Raw genomic sequence first — 14,088 nt, 5'->3', positions numbered from 1 at the left:
ACCAACTCTTATTTAAAATCCCATCACCTCAGCCCTATATCCTGACTCTACCAAGCATCGATCTTTAACAAATCCCTTCATAACATACTATCTCAGCAACTAACTTCCCAATGCAAAAATGATCATACACACTTTCTGTAAAATAAGCCCCACAACTAGTTCAATAACGAGTATGAAACTGCATATAATACCAAACAACTCATTGGTAGCTCAAGGAAAATCACAACAAAAATAAAAATCTTACAGCTGAAATCCTTGTTCACCGCAATTCCATAAACACTATCAAAGATTCCATTGTCCCTTTAACTCAAATCTACCCCTCAGGACCCGAGTTTTAGAGGGGCTGAGCATCCACAACTCTCATTGACTTCAACTGTTGCTAGGGGTGTTCAGCATTTGTAAAAATAAGGCCCCTACTATTACTAATTATTCATCTCAGAAATAGACCCTTATTAAAACAGAATCCTTCAGATTTCTGTAAAGGAACTTAGTAGCAACTGCTTAATTTCTCAAAGCCTGTATTCAGTGCCAGAAACTCTCAGCTTCCCCATAGGTCACACTAAATCGATAGCTGGCAGTTAGTAAAGCCTTAAGACATTTCAGTGGAATTAGTCCTACATCCTTCATAAAGTTTTAACGTTGGTCCAAATCCTGACATCTACTCAGGCAAAATACTCATTAATGTCAATGGGCATTTTGTCTGAGTATGGCCTTCAGGATTTGGCAGATAATTTTGATGGAGAATAAAGGAAAAAATTAGCTGGCCACTTAGCTTCTTTTATTGTAATAGCTTTCTCTGTTGCTCAGCATACAAAATATACTCTACAGAAGGTAAACAGTGCTCGTTCTCCCTGCAAACATTTTGTACAAGGAACACTACTGCCTAAATATAGTTCTGCAAGCTTAAAAGAATGGACTCTAACCCCAAGGGCCCATAAACATTAGAGCAAAATGGAAAGTGAAACCCTTTACTGTCACTGGAGCAGCAGGTACTTTTTCAGACTGAATTTTGAAGCTTCGTTTTGGTTTTATAATAAAATTTGTGACAGTTGGTCATGTGATAAGCCTTCTGGATGAAACCATTCCCTGCAAATCCTATTGCATGCAAATTCATATGGAACACATAGGACTTCACAAAACTCATTGGCCTTGTTAGAATTTTGCTTTTTCCATATTGTTGCCTGATCTTTTGATTTTCATTGATTAGGTTATTGGCTTAGTTTACTCAGTTAGGACTCTAATTTGGTAGGTTCTTGTCTCAAGATCAGGCCCACTCTTATAAGAATTACTCTAGGAGCCCGATGGGACACAGCCATGACAGCAACACTCACACTCAGGGAAGATCTTGTGTAACTGTAAAAGTGTTATGATTACGATTAGTCCAATAAATAAAACAATCTCAACAAGTAAAACAATGTAATATAAAACTGTCGGAGCAACTGGCACCATTGCCAGGTATATACATAGTCACTCTATCATTCTATCCTTGGGAAAAGCTCTAAGGGTTGAGATAGATCCTAGTCTAACTCCGGCATGTGGATGAAGTTCAACAGCTGTATCTGAGCTGAGACCAGATGTTTTATAGGCCTTGATGGTCCTCCTCACGCATACGTATGCATAGCTCTTCCCTCCTTTAACATATCCTAACTTCCTCACCCTCATAATATTGGGGTGCCCTTATTCTATAGGCTAGTATATTAATTACACAAAACTTTTTAGCATATACATCAGTTGAATTACTATGGTAATATTACTTTGATAATATTCTCCTCCAAAAATACTCAGATAGGTAACTGTGAGAAGGCAGTTTGTACCAATCAGCAGTTTGCAACACTTGTGATTATGACAAAACAATAAATAGTCTTATACCATCTCGTGACTTACAGTTACTGTCAGTTCACTTAAATATCCTAACTCTTTGAGCAATTACTCCTACTCAGGCTATAAAGCCTTATACTTATACTAACTGCTTAAGCTATTCTTATAGGTCTAGACCTATAGGTCTCTAGCATTCCTGCTATCAATTCCACTCCTTTATCTTATAATTACTGCTATAATTATTACATGACTACAATACTGGTTAATAACACACAATTTATTGAGCGAATTTGATCCTTTTCCTTGTTCATTAACGCAACAGCAACATACCGCATTTGTTAGAAATTTGTACACTGTCTGAAATTGTTTACTATTTTATGCAAACAAATTACAGCCTGTGGTTTACTTGTTAATAGTTTGCTGCATATATTTCTTTGAAAATTCAATATCCATAACCGAATGCTTGAGCTGTGTGACTGGTTACCCCATGTACATGGTATAGTTTCTCTTCCTTGATCAGATGACCTAAACTTCATTTCTGCTTATGTTTTATGATTATATAAATCTCAGCTAAGGTTTAAGAATTCATTTTCCACAAACATTTTAACAAACAAATCTTTCCTTAGATGAATATTGATCAAAAGCAAACAAAACAATTGCAAACAGAGCTTAAGAAAAATTCTCTTTGTAAGGCACTATAATTTTTGTGACTAATTTTTCTCTCTAATCTCTCAGCCCTAAAATCCATGTAATCCACATATTATTCAGGGAAACCAGCCAGTTGCACACATATTTACTGAAAAGCCTATTGTAATGAAAAGGAGTTAATGAAAAGGAAACCAAGCCATTTAACTACTTCCCTATCATACCATTTCATGGACCATGTTGACTAAATTTAAACAGCATGTGCCAAATCTTGTTCCACTGAAGTCAAAGGAAAATTGCCCAATTACTTCAAAGTGACCAAGACATGGCATTATATGAAAAAAGTGTTTTAGTACTATTGAGAATATAGTGCCTAACCTGAAGACACACCTGTCTAAGCACCATTCTTCTTTATCAAGTTACAATGGTTTACTATAGAAGAAACTGCAGATTTTTGAACAGCAGTGCTATGAGTTAAAATGCATGGAGTTTATAAAGGGTTAAAAAGAAAAATAAACATTCTGATTATTTATAAACCCCATTATAGTATGACACAATTAGAGCATTTCTCTGGAATATATTTTACCTTTCAACCGAGGACTGTGCACATGCATTCTCTGCAGATGGAGATTTATTGGAACAAATTCTAGTATCTTTTCTCCTTTACTACAGCTTGATTTGAAAGAAGATCCTAGAAAACAAAAGTTTAAAGAATCATTATCTCAAACACCCAGCAGATGTTTTGTCTTTTTTTTAAATGTTAGGACAATACTTGTATGTTAGTGGCATTCTTTAATTTACTTCCAACGTGTAATCGTGTATTAAGAAAAGAATGGTTTGCTAACTGCGTCTCAGCATGCATCCATTTTCTAGTCAACAAAACAGCTTTTAATTCACAGAACAATCAAATTTCTGAGAGACATTGTTCCTGCTGCCTGGAATTTGTCCACAGCATGCTGGAAATGATGCCACAGTTAACATATATTAAGTTTATATTGTGCTAAAAATACAGGAGCATGGAATTATGACATTACATATTTCCACTATCAAGTGAGAACTTTCGGGGTTTTTTTAAAGCAAAACGAATGCACTGACTAGAATATTGTTCTTTCCTGAAAGTGCAAACAAAAAACTTTGAATTGTTCACATTTCAGTAGGAATCATTATAAATAAGCCTTTCTAAAATGACGTGATGATAAACTACTCACAATGTGCTGAAAAGATTTGACTATACACTTCATAATCATCACATCCAAAGTATAAGATAGTTAGTTTAAATGTTTAAAAGAACACTGTCAATGCTAGCAGGCCAAAAAGCTAATTTACCAGCTGATTTTTGATGCTATGTACACATGATGTAGTAGCCTCTAATTTGCCCTTTCTACGCCTGCCTGTTCTTATGATTAGGCACTATACTGAAAATTATCTTTATTTGTAGTGCTTGCAGAGATATGCTATTCTGACTTTGTTTTTCTAAGACCACACAGGAGTATGGGCATTTTCCATTTCCATTCAAAGTTATTTTAGGGGAAAAAAGAAAGATTCAGAAATTGTAGCAAAATTATATTTGCAATTTTAAAGGTACCGTGAGTAATATTTTGGGTTTCACAATCTTGAAAGTGTTTCTTTAATCCTACATTTACCTCTAAACAATGAAAATAAACCAGCTTTGTGTGGTCATATAAATATATGACCACAGAGACTTCTGAACCTTATTTTTTTACATGCTAATAAGAAACATCACACTCCTTTTCTTGTTTTTTCTCCCTTATAGCCAATAAAGAAGAAAAGGTTAAAGGGAAAGTTAAAATATACACTTGATGTTATTACGCATTATCATCTTATTTAACTGAAAAAGTCTAGGGACACATTTCTGAAAATAACGTGGAAAGATGAATCCTTTTGTGGGAGAGAAGAGTGCAATGTAGTCTATGGGAAAAAAACTGACCGAGGGAGAAAAAATTATAATAAAAACAAATGAAAACAAATAATGGGTGCTGAGACTGTACACAGGAACCAATACTTTGTTCTACAGAAACATTCTGATATGTGACAAGAAAAACAAGAAAACTTAATTGATAATTTGTAAAAATGAGAGGAGGAAAGCTATTATAAAACCAGCACTAGGTTTACAGTGAAGGAAATGGCTGTACCGATTTGATTGTGAAGGGGATTGGGACACATACTGATGTTGTCAGTGCAAGACAGGGAAATGACACCACTGACAGTGTAGCTATAAATCAGCAGCACAGGCAGAAATGTTTCCTTATGGTTATGATATATATGAGATATTTGGTATTTTTACACTTTATCAATGAAAAGCAGTGGTAATTCCGGCATACTGTACAAATCTAGCAAATATCATGGAAGAAATACCAAGAACTTTACAGGCTTCAGTTTTCAGACAAGGCTGTAAAGACTCAATTTGACAGCAATCAATGTCTCAAAGGAGGCGCTTAGCACCTCATAGTATCTAGCTGTAAGATATCAAAGAGTACTTTTGCATAAATAATTGATATGATGTAGAATGAAACGGAATTTTTTGAGGGGAGTGTAAAACAGAATGAAACATTCTGTCTGTGTGAAAATATATATAAGATGAGAGAGACAGAATGAGAGAGAGAGAGAGAGACAGAGAGAATTTTCAGTAAATCCAGAGGAAGGGTTGTGTATAAGTCTCTGAAGGATTGGGACCCAACCACACAACAGAGAATAGTGAAAGTATATTGTTACAGATATAGGACACCTAACTTCACAGCTAAATTAGCTAAATCTTATCCCCTGAGTTATAACATTATACATAATGACGTCTGTGTTTTGGGTAAAAAAAACAAAAACTGTTTAGTATATGAGTGCTGAGAAAACTATTGCTACATTTCTTGAAGAGACTTAAACTATCAATAAAGATATACCTTTAAGATAATGAAATTACAGTATAAAAGAATAAAAAGTATATCTCAAGATGCATACAAATGGTATGATGCTGTAGTGTATTACCAAAGAAACAGTATGTGATGATGTAATTGAAGGCTGCATCATATACTCAAGGGATCAATATCAAGGGGTGAGATCCTCACCCCACTTTACACTGTATAATAGGGCTGGAGAATCACAAAGGAGACCTAAAAGCTCTACGTTTGGACAGAGAAGGATTCCCTTGGGATAGGAACTATAGACAGCTGCCTCTTCAGGGGCACCTTGCAAGCACTGGCACATGGGTGTGCCAGGAGATTCCAGACAGGTCTGCAGCCCAGGAAATTGTCATAACTCAGACCAGGGCCTAAGTTACACCAGGGGCCTCTCCAGCCCCTAGATAAGCCCAGGATCAGATAGGCACAAAAGTGGCTTAAAGCCATGTTAGTACTCCCATCCACTCACCCCTAAGCTGAAGTTCTGCACTATGCCTCTAAAGGGTATGCCTTGACTGCAGAATTTATTTGGACAGTGCCCCTAATCAGTGGTGAGCTGGAGACGGTTCCCATCCGTTTGTGGGAGCCAGTTGTTAAAATTAGAAGCCCTTTTAGAACCGGTTCTCCTGTGAAGGACATGTTTGAAAAGAGCTTTTAAATTTAACAAAAGCCCCAGCAGCTCCCTTCCCTTCCCCTGGCCTCAGCTCACCTCACTCTGCCTCTGCCTCCTCCCCTGAACGCTCCGAGGCTTCTCCTCCCTCTCCCTGGCTTTCCGCGAACCAGCTGTTAGCGTGGGAAGCCTGGGAGAGCTGAGAAGAAAGCAGCAGCTTCCCGCAGGTGAGCTGAGGCAGGGGAGCGGGGGTGCAAGGAGGGCACTAGGCGCCACACGGCTCAGGTCTGGCTCCCGACCCCATCCTAGGTTGGCGCAGCTCCAGCCTGGTCCCTGTCGTGGCCAGCAGGGCGGCGCGGCTTAGGCCCAGTCCCGACCTCGGCTGGCCAGGCGGCGCGCTTCTGGCCCAGTCCTGTCCTTGGCCGGCTGGGCGGCGCGGCTCCGGCCCGGACCCGGCCAGCTGGGAGCCCCGGCTCCGGTCCTGCCCCGATCCCCATCTCCAGGCCACACGGTAAGGGGGCAGGCAGCACGGTAAGGGGGCAGGGAGCATGGAGAGGGTGTTGGATACAGGGCAGGGGAGTTGGGGGGATAGATTGGTGTCGGGGCGGTCAGAGGGCAGGGAACAGCGGATTGAATGGGGACAAGAGTCCTGGAAGAGCAGTCAGGAAGGAGCTGGGGTTGGATGGGGGAGCAGGGGGGTGGATGGGGCAAGGCAAGGGAAGGCTGTCAAGGTAGGTGGAGGTTTGCATGGGGCAGGAGTCCCGGGGGGGGCAGGAGTATCTAATGGGGTGACGAGGAGGAAACCGGTTGTTAATATTTTGGCACCTCATCACTGCCCATACGAACCCTAACCCTACCTCCAAGTACCCTACCCATAGAAACCCTAACCCTAGGGCGGGGCACCCTACCCATAGGAACCCTAACCCTAGCTCCAATTGCCCTACCCTTAGGAACCGTAACCATAGCCCCAAGTGCTCTATCCTTAGGAACCCTAATCCTAGCTCCAAGTGCAATACCCCTAGGAACCGTAACCCTAGGGCAGGAAGCCCTACCCATAGGAAACCTAACCCTAGCTCCAAGTACCCTACCAATAGGAGCCCCAACCATAGTTCCAAGTGCCCTAACTTTAGGAACCCTAACCCTAGGATGGGAAGCCCTGCAGCTAGGACTCCTAACCCTAGCTCCAAGTGCTCTACCCTTAGGAACCCAAACCATAGCTCCAAGTGCTCTACCCTTAGGAACCCAACCCCTAGCTCGAAGTGCCCTACACATAGGAACCCTAACCATAGGGGAGGGCGCCATATCCATAGGAACCCTAACTCTAGCTCCAAGCACCCTACTCAAAAGAAAACTAACACTATTTCCAAGTGTCCTACTCTTAGGAACCCTAACCCTAAGGCGGGAAGCCCTACCCATAGGAACCCTAACCCTAGCCCCGAGTGACCTACCCTTAGGAACCCTAACCCCAGGGCGGGAAACCTTACCCATAGGAACACTCACCAGAGCTCCAAGTGCCCTACCCATAGGAACCCTAATCCTATCTCCAAGTGCCCTACCCACTTGAATCCCAACCCAAGCTCCAGGTGCCCTACCCACAGGAACCCTAACACCAGGGCGGAAAGCCCTATCCATACAAACCCTAACCCTAGCTCCAAGTGCCCTACCCACAGGAACCCTAACCCTAGGGCAGGGGGCCATACCCCAAGGAACCCTAACCCTAGCTCCAAGTGCCCTGCCATTAGGAACCCTAACTCTAGCTCCAAATACCCTACCCATAGGAACTCTAACCCTAGGACAGGAAGCCCTACCCATAGGAACCCTGACTCTAGATTCAAGTGTCCTACCCATAGGAACCCTATCCCTACGGTGGGAGGCCTTACCCATAGGAACCGTCACCCTAGCTCCAAGTGCCCTACCTATAGGAGCCCTAACCATTGTTCCAAGTGACTTAACCTGAGGAATCCTAACTCTAGGGCGGGAACCCTACCTATAGGAACCCTGACTCTAGATTCAAGTGCCCTACCCACAGGAATCCTAACCCTAGGACGGAAAGCCCTATCCATACGATCCCTAACCCTAGCGCCAAGTGCCCTACCCATAGGAACCCTAAACCTAGGCAGGAAGCCCTATGCAGAGAAGCCCTAAACCTAGCTCCAAGGGCCCTACGCATAGGAAACCTAACACTAGCTTGAAGCGCCCTATCCATAGGAATCCTAACCCTAGCTCCAAGCGCCCTACCCTTAGTAACCCTAATCCTAGGGCGGGAAGCCCTACCCTTAGAAACCCTAACCCTAGCTCCAAGTGTCCTACCCATAGGAACTCTAACCTTAGGGAGGGAAGCCTTACCCATAGGAACCCTCACCCCAGCTCCAAGTGCCCTATCTATAGGAGCCCAAACCATAGCTCCAAGTGCCCTAACCTTAGGAGCACTAACCCTAGGACAGGAAGCCCAGCAGCTAGGAACTCTCAACCTAGCTCCAAGTGTTCTAACCTTAGGAACCCTAAACCTAGCTCCAAGTACCCTACCCATAGGAACCTTAACCCTAGCTCCAAGTGACCTACCCATAGGAACCCTAACCCTAGGGGAGGGCGCCCTACCCATATGAACCCTAACCGTAGCTCCAAGAGCCCTACTCAAAGGAAAACTAACCCTATTTCCAAGTGCCCTTCCCCTAGGAACCCTACCCCTAGGATGGGAAGCCCTACCCAAAGGAACCCTAACTCTAGCTTCAATTGCCCTACCCATAGGAACCCTCACCCTACCTCCAAGTGCCTTACCCTTAGGAATCCTAACGCTAGGTCGGAAAGCCTTACCCATAGGAATTCTTACCGTAGCTCCAAGTGCCCTATGCATAGGAACCCTAACTCTAGCTCCAAGTGCGCTACCCTTAGGAACTCTAACTTTAGGGTGGGATGCCCTACAAATAGGAACCCTAACCCTAGGGAGGGAAGGGCTGCCCATAGGAACCCTAACCCTAGGTCCAAACACCCTACTCATAGGAACCTTAACCCTAGGGCAGGGCGCCCTACCCATAGGAACCCTAACCCGAGCTCCAACTGCCCTACCCATAAGAACCCTAACCCTAACTCCAAGTGCCCTACCCATAGGAACCCTAACCCTAGCTCCAAGTGCCCTACCAATAGGAACCCTAACCCTAAGGCGGGGTGCCCTACCCATAGGAACCCTAACCCTAGCTCCAAGTGCCCTACCCTAAGGAACGGTAATCCTAGGGTGGGAAGCCTTATCCATAGGAAACCTAACCCTAACCCTAGATCCAAGTATCGTACCCATACGAACCGTAACCCTAGGGTGGGAAGCTCTACCCATAGGAACCCTATCCCTAGCTCCAAGTGCACTATCCATAGGAACCCTAAGCCTAGGGCGGGAAGCCCTATCAATAGGAATCTTAACCATAGCTCCAAGTGCCCTACCAATAGGAACCTTAACCCCAGCTCCAAGTGCACTACCCATAAGAATCCAAACCCTAGCCTCAAATGCCCTACCCTTAGGCGGGAAGGCCTACCCATAGGAACCCTAACTGTAGCTCTACGTGTCCCACTATTAGGAACCCTAACCCTAGGGCTAGGTGCCCGACCCATACGAACCCTAACCCTAGCTGGAAGTGCCGCACACTTAGGAACCCTATCCCTAGAGAGGGAATCCCTAAACATAGGAACCTGAACCCTAGATCCAAGTGCCCTACCCTAAGGAACCATAAGCCTAGGGTGGGAATCCCTACCTATAAAAACCCTAACCCTAGCTCCAAGTGCCGTAGTCATAGGAACGCTAACCCTAGGGCGGGAACCCCTACCCATAGGAATCCTAACCGTAGTTCCAAGTGCCCTAACCTTAGGAACCCTAACCCTAGGGCAGGAAGCCCTACCCATGGCAACCCTAACCCTAGGACAGGGGGTCCTACCCATAGGAACCCTAACCCAACCTTTAAGTGTCCTGCTCCTAGGAACCCTAAACCTAGGGCTGGGTACCCTACCTATAGGAAACCTATCCCTAGCTCCAAGTGCCCTACTATTAGGAACCCTAACACTGGGGTAGGAAGCCCTACTCATAGGAACCCTTACCCTAGCTCCAAGTGCCCTACTCTTAGGAATCCTAACCCTATGGCGGGGAACCCTACCCATAGGAACTCAAACCCTATCTTCAAATGCCCTACCCGAAGGAACTCTAAAGGAGAAAGAACTATCAATAGAAACCCTTAACTATCTCCAAGTGCCTACCATTAGACACCCTAACCCAAATTCCAAGTGCCCTACCGTTAGGAACCCTAACCCTAGGGTGGGGCGCCCTACCCACAGGAACCTTAACACTACCTCTAAGTGTCCTGCTCTAAGAAACCCTAACCCTGGGGAGCAGTGCCCTGCCCATAGGAACCCTAACCCTAGCTCCAAGTGCCGTACTCATACGAACCCTATCCCTAGGATGGAGCGTCCTACCCATAGGAACCTAACCCTATCTCCAAGTGCCGTACCCATAGGAACTCTAATCCTAGGGCGAGGCGCCCTACGCATAGGAACTCTAACCCTATCTCCAAGAGCCCTGCCCACAGGAACCCTAACCCTGGGGCGGGGTGCCCTACCCATAGGAACCCTTACCATACCAACAAGTGCCCTATCCTTAGAACCCTAACCCTAGGGCGGGACGCCCTCCCCATAGGAACCCTAAGCCTAGCTCCAAGTGCCCTACCCATAGGAACCCTAAGCCTAACTCCAAGAGCCCTACCCATAGGAACCCTAACCGTAGCTCCAAGTGCCCTACCCACAGGAACCCTAACCCGAGGGCGGGGTGCCCTACACATAGGAACCCTAATTCTAGCTCTAACTGCCCTACCCATAGGAAACCTAATCCAAACTCCAAGTACCCTACCTATACGAACCTTAACTCTAGGGTCGGGTGCCCTAACCATAGGAACCATAACCCTAGCTCCAAGTGCCCTACGCATAGGAACCCTAACCCAAGGGCGGGGTGCCCTATTGATAGGAACCCTAACGGTAGCTCCAAATGCCGTACCCTTAGTAATCCTGACCCTAGCTCCAAGTACCCTACCTATAGGAACCCGAACACTAAGGTAGGGTGCCCTACCCATAGGAACCCGAACCCTAGCTCCAAGTGCTCTACCCACAGGAACCCTAACCATGGGAGGGTGTGCCCTACCCATGAGAACCGTAACCCTACCTCAAAGTGTCCTACCCATAGGAACCGTAACCAATAGGTAACCTAACCCTAGCTTCAAGTGCTCTACCCTTAGGAACCTTAATCCTAAGCCGGGAATACCTACCCTAACCTTAGCTTTAAGTGTCCTTCCCCTGGGAACCCTAACCCTAGAAAGGGGGCCCTACCCATACGAACCCTAACCCTAGGGTGGAGTGCCCTACCCATAGGAACCCTAACCCTAGGGCAGGGCACCCTACCCATAGGAACCCTAGGTCTAGCTCCAAGTGCCATATTCTTAGTAATCCTGACCCTAGCTCCATGTGCCCTACTCATAGGAATCCTAACCATAGCTCCAAGTGCCATACCCATACGAACTCTAACCCTAGGGTGGGGTGCCCTAACCAAAGGAACCCTAACCCTAGTTCCAAGTGCCCTACCCTTAGGAACCCTAACACTAGGGTGCGGCACCCTACCTACAAGAACACTAACCCTAGCTCCAAGTGCCTTAGCCATAGGAACCCTAACCCTAGGGTGGGGTACCTTACGCATAGGAATTCTAATCCTAGATCCAAGCACCCTACTCATAGGAACCCTAAACCTAGCTCAAAGTGGCATACCCTTAGTGACCCTAACCCTAGGGCGGGAAACCCTACTTATAGGAGCCCTAACCCTAGCTCCAAGTGCCTTACCCATAGGAATTCTAACCCTATAGCAGGTGGCCCCACTCATAGGAATCCTAACCCTAGCTCCAAGTGCCCTACATATAGGAACCCTAACCCTAGGGTTGGGCGACCTTCACATAGGAACCCTAACCCTAGCGCCAAGTGCCCTACCATTAAGAACCCTAACCCTGGCTCCAAGTGCCCTACCCTTAGGAACTGTAACCCTATGGCGGGAATCCCTACTTATAGGAGCCTTAACCATAGCTCCAAGTGCCCTACCCATAGGAATTCTAACCCTACAGCAGGTGGCCCCACCCATAGGAACCCTAACCCTAGCTCCAAGTGCCCTACATATAGGAACCCTAACCCTAGGGTTGAGCGACCTCCACATAGGAACCCAAACACTAGTTCCAAGTGCCCTACCCTTAGGAAGCCTAACCCTAGGGTAGGTCACCCTACCCACAGGAAGCCTAACCCTAGGGCAGGTCGCCCTACCCACAGGAACCCTAAACCTAGGACAGGTTGCCCTACCCATAGGAACCCTAAACCTAGGGCACGGCACCCTACCCATAGGAACCCTGACCCAAGCTACAAGTGCGCTACTCACAGGAACCCTAACCCTAGCTTCAAGTGCTCTACCCTTAGGAACCCTGACCATAGGGCAGGAAGCCCTATCTATAGGAACCATAACCCAACCTCCAAGTGACCAACCCATAGGAACCCTAACTCTAGGGAATGAAGCCCTACCCATAGGAACTCAAACCCTAGTTCCAAGTGTCCCACCCAAAGGAACTCTAAAGCTTGTACGGGAAGCCTTAGCCATAGGAACCTTCACCCTAGCTCCAAGTTCTCTACTTATAGTAACACTAAACCTAGCTCAAAGTGCACTAACCTTAGGAACCCTAACCCTAAGGCAGGAAGGCCCACCCATGGCAACCCTATTCCTAGGGCAGAGGGCCCTATCCATAGGAACCCTAACCCAAGCCTTAAGTGTCCTGCTCTTAGGAACTCTAACCCTAGGGCTGGGTGCCCTACCGATAGGAAACCTAGCACTACCTCCAAGTGCCCTACCGTTAGGAACCCTAACCCTAGCTCCAAGTGCCTTACCCTTAGGAACCCTAACCCTAGGGTGGGGTGCCCTACTCATGGGAACCCTAACCCTAGCTCCAAGTGCCCTACCCATAAGAACCCATAGGAATCCTAATCCTAGAGCAGTAAGCCCTACCCATAGGAACCATTACCCTAGCTCCAACTGCCCTACCTCTAGGAACGCTAACTATAGCTACAAGTACCCTACTCATAGGAATCAGAATCATAGGTCGAGGCACCCTACCCTTAGTAATCCTAACCCCAAGGCGGGAAACCCTACCCATAGGAACCCTAACCCTAGGGCGGGAAACCCTATCCATAGGGACCGTAACCCTAGCTCCAAGTGCCCTACCCATAGGAACCCTAACCCTAGCTTCAAACGCACTAACCATAGAAACCGTAACCATAGGGCGGGAAGCCCTACCTATAGGAACCCTAACCCTAGCTCCAAGTGCCCTACTCTTAGGACATCTAACCCTCAGGAGGGAAGCCCTATCAATAGGAACCCTAACCCTATCTCCAAGTGCCCAACCCATAGGAACTCTAACCCCAGGAAGTGGCGCAGTACCCATAGAAATCCTAACCCTAGCTCGAAGTTCACTACCCTTAGGAAGCTAAACCCTAGGGTAGGAATCCCCACCCACAGGAACCCTAACCCTAGCTCCAAGTGCCCTTCCCTTAAGAACCCTAAAGCTAGCTCCAAGTGCCCTACCTTTAGGAACCCTAACCCTAGGACGGGAAGTCCTACCCACAGGAACCCTAACCCTAGCTCTAAGTGCCCTACCCTTAGGAACCTAACCCTAGGGCAAGTCGTCCTACCCATAGGAATCCTTACCGTAGCTGCAAGTGCCCTACCCATAGGAACCCTAACCACAGGAAGTGGTGCAGTACCCACAGAACCCCTAAACCTAGAGCGGGAAGCCCTACCTATAGGAATCCTAACCCTAGCTCCAAATGCCCAACCCATAGGAACCCTAATCTTAGCACCAAGTGCCCTACCCATAAGAACCATAACCCCAGGGCGGGAATCCCTATCTATAGAAACCCTAACTCTAGACCAAGTGCCCTACCCTTAGGAATCCTAATCCTATGGTAGGGCATCCTACCCATAGGAACCCTAAGCCAAACCCTAACTCCAAGTACCCTACCCATAGGAACCCTAACCCAAGTCAAGAAGCCCTATGC

General features: G+C 46.3%; 1 protein-coding gene across 3 annotated transcripts in view; it reads right to left on the bottom strand.

Moving 5' to 3' along the window:
- Window positions 1-14,088, bottom strand: part of INPP4B (inositol polyphosphate-4-phosphatase type II B) — a 514,637-nt gene that overhangs the window by 155,740 nt on the left and 344,809 nt on the right. For all 3 annotated transcript variants that reach the window (XM_030563920.1, XM_030563921.1, XM_030563922.1), the window contains one exon: window positions 3,050-3,154. In XM_030563920.1, coding sequence (XP_030419780.1) covers window positions 3,050-3,154 — 105 coding nt within the window. The remainder of the gene's footprint in view (window positions 1-3,049; window positions 3,155-14,088) is intronic.

The sequence above is a fragment of the Gopherus evgoodei genome, chromosome 5 (assembly GCF_007399415.2).
Source record: "Gopherus evgoodei ecotype Sinaloan lineage chromosome 5, rGopEvg1_v1.p, whole genome shotgun sequence".
NCBI lineage: Eukaryota > Metazoa > Chordata > Testudines > Testudinidae > Gopherus > Gopherus evgoodei.
The sequence above is the reverse complement of the archived record's forward strand: the minus strand, read 5'-3'. Positions and strand labels throughout refer to the sequence as shown.